The sequence below is a fragment of the Lactuca sativa genome, chromosome 2, assembly GCF_002870075.4.
Source record: "Lactuca sativa cultivar Salinas chromosome 2, Lsat_Salinas_v11, whole genome shotgun sequence".
In the NCBI taxonomy this organism is placed as follows: Eukaryota; Viridiplantae; Streptophyta; class Magnoliopsida; order Asterales; family Asteraceae; genus Lactuca; species Lactuca sativa.
This window is the reverse complement of record NC_056624.2, coordinates 65581873-65587638: the sequence shown is the minus strand read 5'-3', so window position 1 is coordinate 65587638 and position 5766 is coordinate 65581873. Positions and strand designations below refer to the sequence as shown.

Here is a 5766-nt window from a genome sequence, read left to right as displayed (position 1 = left end):
GTTACAACTCTGACAGCTCTTATTTCATTGACCTATGCATTGACTAAAGCTGTTGACCCTGTGTTGACTTAGTTGACTTCTTCTTCTTTTTCCTTTCATAGTGAATAGTATTTTGACTTTTTCCTCCTATACACTCATCATTATATTAATAAGGTGGGATTAAACTGATTGATGCAATTTAAGATTGCAATAGTTAATTAGATAGTTTCAATGGTTTCTACAATCTGGTTGTAAATCTGATTTTCTGATTACTTCTCAGGTCAAAATAATCATATTTGGATAATTAGGTAAGTAGTTGTAAAAAAATACTTAATAAGATAAATGTACAATTACCAAAATATCCTTGGTTTATAGCAACTGATCATCTGACTTTCATTCTTCATATTGCAATAAGCCAACACCCCGATTTGAAAATAATTTCATTTACAAAATTAAATACATCAACTACTAATTTAATTTACAAAAGTATATAAAGAAATAAATGATAATACAAAAAATTCAATGCACGAAATTAAAACTACAAATCTGCTTAAAATAAACAAAAATTAACCCCAAAAATCAAAATTATTTTAAGAGCAACATAAATATTAATTAGTATGTATATGTACTTGATTTACATCTGACATGAAGTTTTTCAGTGCTTTTCTGTCTACCACCTAGTGGGCTACTGTGCGCCTGATTTAAATCTCACATCATGCTTTTCAATGCTTTTCTATTTGCCACCTGTGTACCTGATTTACATCTCACTTGATGTTTTGCGGTACTTTGGTGCTTTTCTGGCTGCAACCAAGTGGGCCACTGTGTACCTGATTTACTGTTCTTATCAGGCTCTCATGCCAACCACCTAGCAGACCACTGTGTACCTGATTTACAATACTGTCAAGTATCTTGAAAACTATCACAATGTTGGTTCATAAAGATTTCAAGATACTTCTTTGGAGCTGCAGGGTGAATTCTATACACACGAGCAATAAAGCTCAACTCACTAGTGGCAATAATGCTAGCAAGTGAATAGTTTCTTTCACACAAACCAGTTTCCATAAGCCACATATGAAATCTATATCGGGGTTTTATTCGGTTCTCTAAATCAAAGCACAAATAAGCCGGGAAAACATCAAGATAATCTAAAGATGAGCCAATCTCTTCACGAAAAAACCTTACTTTCTTCTCGAGAATTTCCGCTTGCTGATTTAATATTTTTGGGGATAAGCTAATGATCTTAACAAGGTTTGAAAATTCAATTCCATTGTGAATTAAGCAATTAAAACGCTCGGTTAATTGACTACTTGTCCCATGAACATGTTTTAACACTTTGATGGTTAAACCGTTTTCGCCATAGCCAATAGCGTGTAAGAATTCGAGCTTACTTAATGTGTGATTAGGCACCCTAGAAGATTGAATTTTAGTTAAACTTTCAAGAAAATCTTTATCAAAATCTTGATTGGAATTGGGAATGGGAATGGGAATGGAATAACTAGTTAGTATATGATGACCCCCGTCTTTTATCTTATTGAAGAACCATTGATTAAGATTCAAAGATCTCATTACTTCGGGTAGATTAGATAGCTTGTTTCTACCAAAAACATAAGGGTATTTCTTGATGATAGAATTCAAATGTTCTTCATCCATCCCAAAGTGCGTTAGAAGTCCCGATACACAAAATACAGGAATCTTTAAGTTATATCCAAAGATTTCTGATTGTGAAAGAAGCAATGACAGGATCTCGTTGTTTGTTACATTAAATCTAGAAAAGTATTCGATTTTTTCGGCTAAAATTTCTTCTGAATATTCCACCAAAATGTGTTTGCTTCTACCAATCATCTCAAAAAGGTCAGGTTTGCTGGAATCGAAATGGAAAAATAATTGAATCTTTCTACAGATATCAATCCATTCATCCACATTGCCTTCCACATCGTTAATCAAATCAAAATCTATGATAACCCTTTTCAAATGATGAAATAATGAATCAATTTCAGTGCCTCCTTTTAACAAATGAGGAAAAACCAATAAAATCCCAATTAGAGATGAACTAGTGAAACCATAATCCAAAAACCTTTTCCAGATTTCCTTCAATTCACATGGGTCCTTATCGAAAATTGCTTTCTGTTCTTTATACAACATTCCTAATTTATTCCATGGAATCCCAAAACTGTAAAGGGTACAAGCAGCATTAAACGCATTTAAATCTTCTGATAGAAAGAACTTACGTGCAGGTAAAATCCCATCGAGATCGTTAACATCAATGCCAATGCTTTCGAAGAATAATTCAAATTCGTTAACTGGGTGGTATCTTAAGAACCTCTGTAAGGATTTGGAGAAGTCGGATGTCGAAAATTTCACTTTAGACATGACGTTAGATAGAGAGACGGCGGAGTATTTGCTGATGTTTTCCGCGAATGTGTAAGGTATAGTTCTGACGGCGTGAAGGTAGTCTGTTAGGGCTTCTTGAGCTTGTTGGGTGGCTTTGGCTCTGTATTTATAGGGTATTTTTGAGAGAGATTTGAGGTTTTTAGCGGCGGAGGAATGGTGCCGGCTGGTGGCGTACGACATGGCCGACGGGATTGTACGCCGGAGAAGCATGATTTATGGGTTTGACCGTTTGAGTGTGTCTTAGTTGGGGTTTTACGTTTAGACAATTGAAGGAAGTCTTGGGTAAATGAACAACGATTGTATTTTATAAAATAGATTTTTTTTTTTTGTCTTTTTCTACAGAAAAAAATAAAAAATTACTAATTTCATAGTGGATCGTGAAATTATTTTTTTTTTGGAAAAAATGACTTAGGATGTTTGGGATTATTTATTAAAACAAGTTGTTGATTTATTAGTGTTTTTTTTATTAATAAGTTAAAGAAAGTGTAGAACCTAAAAAGTATTTTTTTTAAATAATTTTTTTATTCGTTTTAAAAAGAAGAATTTGAAAAATATATAAAATTTGACTTTAAAAAAAAGTATTTTGTTACCACCATAAATCGATAAAACTTTTGACTAAAAAGTATTTAGTTATAAGTTATAAGGTAACCATTTTTCTTGTTCAAAATATACGATGACCTACGACAAAAAATTATTTCTTTTAACATAAAAAATGAGCTCATTTGTAAATTGTATACACAAATACGGAAGTGACTAAATATGAAAAAATATATATATATATATATATCTTATAATTCATTGGGAAAATGTTAATATAGCTCAACCATCTTACATATTTTGGTTTAAAACGTCTTTTTTATTTTTATTTATTTATTTATTTATTTTTGCTTTCTAAGGGTATAAATTCATATTTTATCTGCTTTTAAGGCCATTAGCTACAAAGTGAAGATGTTACCCGACGAACCTCTTCCTAATCAGTCGGTTATAACTTACATGTCATTAAAACGATGTCATATCATCTACCAACTAGGATGTCACCTAATGTATCATTAATAGACCTACATACCCTTCCATTGGAAGCAAGAGGACATATTTTTCTATAGTCGCTTTCTTCTTCTCATTTCTTCTACTTTCTTCTAATATTTCTTGCAATAATCTCTCTAGTGGATTATTGCTATGGTCGTTTACATGAAGATCGATCTTCATTTTGCTGGTATTTTTACAGGGTAGCCCATGATCAGTTAGTCAGATGAGTGGAGAAAAGGTTTCAGGATGTCGATTTTGCTGGAATAGACAAGAACGAATTTGTGGTGTTCCTCGAAAGGTCCGTAAATGAAAAATGTGTTAATGTGTATTTTTGCATGTCCGATATTGATTTTCCTGATGCAATGAGGATAATAGCTAGTGAAATAGACTACCAGGAATTCATCGCAGTAGGATATGCTTTTGGTTGTATACTTTTTGTATACATGGATCATATTGGTGTCAATGTCCATTAATGACTTCTTGATGAGCAAGTTAATGTATGCACTCCCGACGACCAACTTTCTTGTGTAGGTGAAGTTATGGAAGATTTGCATGTTGAGGGAGAATTTGAGATTAACCTAGATGAATTGCAAGGTAATATGGCTGATAATGTTGAAGATGTTCATTGCATTCCTATGAATAAGACCTTAAATGATGATTTTTTGAACAAGCTCTGCCTATGGTGCAGCCAATCCCAAACAATCCACCTCATGAGGATCCATATGTTCATATGGAAGACAATGAGGCAATACTTGAGCAGGTAACAACTTTTAATGAAAATGTTCATTGGAAAAAGTTAAAGAATGTGTTAGGTATTAGATTTAAAAGTCCTAAATAGTTAAAACATATGTTGTGTAATTATGTTGTTGCTAAAGGTTATCAGTCGTGCTATAAAAAATGATAGTAAGATACTTTAAGTTAAATGTTGTTTTGGGCAGTGTAGGTTTAGACCGTGGGCTTCATGGATGAGTGAAGAAAATTCTTTCCAGATTAAGTCTCTTATAGATGAGCATAATTGTTTAATAAATTTTAAAATGGGCTCAATTGGTATCTATGAAAGGATTGTCAATCATTTCACAACATAAATCTTACAAAACCAAAAATTAAGTATTAAGTTACTTAAGGAAGAAGTTAAACAACATTTTGGAATTGATGTGAGTATGGGACAGTATAGGAGAGCAAAGAAACATGCAATTGAGCTAATTGAAGGCACACTAGTTGAGAACTATGCAAAGCTTTGGTCATATGGTGAAAAGATAGGGAGATCAAACCCATGATCAACAGTCAAAATGGATGTCGATAGTTTGCTAGATGGAAAAATATATTTTAGTAAGTTTTACATATCTTTTAAGGGGATGAAGCAAGGTTGGAGAGGCAGTTGTAGAAGAGTAATAAACTTGGATAGTTGTTCTTAAAGGGTATATGTAGTGGAGAGTTAATATGTGATGTAAGAAGGGATGCTAACTGGTGTGCACGATAGTACCCACTAATTTTATAATTTATAACCTAACTAACTAACTAACTAAAATGCACCTACACAGTGTACCTAGTCGAATTACAGAATAGTTTGGTAAGTTGGGTGTCGATCACAGGGAACGGTGTTTATTAATTAATCTATTCACTACTAAATTAATCTAACTATTAATAAACTAAAAGGGGTTTTTTTTTATCTAATTTTGCAAGTTTAGATGAACTTAATCCTTTAACAAAAACTCAATTAATAAACAAACACTTTTGTTAGTTCGAATCCGCTTTCACTCAATGCTTACACATTAGCTGTGACTATTACTGTTGGTAACCAATTAAGGAAGTATTAGCAATTTAGTTCTAAACCTACTAATTATTAATCAATTCATGTAAATTTATTTATGGTCATACAATAGTTAACACATAATCAATTATTAAATAAGATTGGAGCTATGAAAGATTGATTAATCAAAACACAATTACAGTCATAATATGAGTTCTCTAACACAGCTTGATTTAATGATTCAATTACTAATCTAAGATTGGTTTGATCTTAGCTCCAATAAACTAGTGTTCACTATATTACTAGGTATTCAAGTTCATGCAGATTTGTGTTCACTAACTACACAGAACAAGAATTCAAAGCAATCAAATGATCAATTCAAGCATGCTAGGTAAAATCAATCAACACAAGCATATCACCAATAAGTAAAGTTAAGTCTAATGCATTAAAACCATGAGTTCCAGCTTCATCTAGCTAACAGAAGAAGCTAGATTTAGCTGTACATATTAGCAGCTAAACAAATAAATACTATAATCAAAAACATGTTTAATTGTACCAATCTATAAGACAAATTATGAACTCTTTCTTCCTTGGTGTTAAAACCAACTTCCAGAGCTTCT

The 5766-nt window shown here is 32.3% G+C and overlaps 1 protein-coding gene across 1 annotated transcript; it reads right to left on the bottom strand.

Moving 5' to 3' along the window:
- Positions 1-448: 448 nt before the first annotated feature.
- LOC111888933 (transcription termination factor MTEF18, mitochondrial) lies at positions 449-2633 on the bottom strand. Its single transcript, XM_023885069.3, has one exon. The coding sequence runs from the start codon at positions 2578-2580 to the stop codon at positions 880-882; it is 1701 nt and encodes a 566-aa protein (XP_023740837.1). The 5' UTR covers positions 2581-2633; the 3' UTR covers positions 449-879.
- Positions 2634-5766: the final 3133 nt, after the last annotated feature.

Excerpts from the sequence above, each read along its gene's own strand:
- LOC111888933 (XM_023885069.3), bottom strand. The coding sequence starts at position 2,580 with ATGCTTCTCCGGCGTACAATCCCGTCGGCCATGTCGTACGCCACCAGC.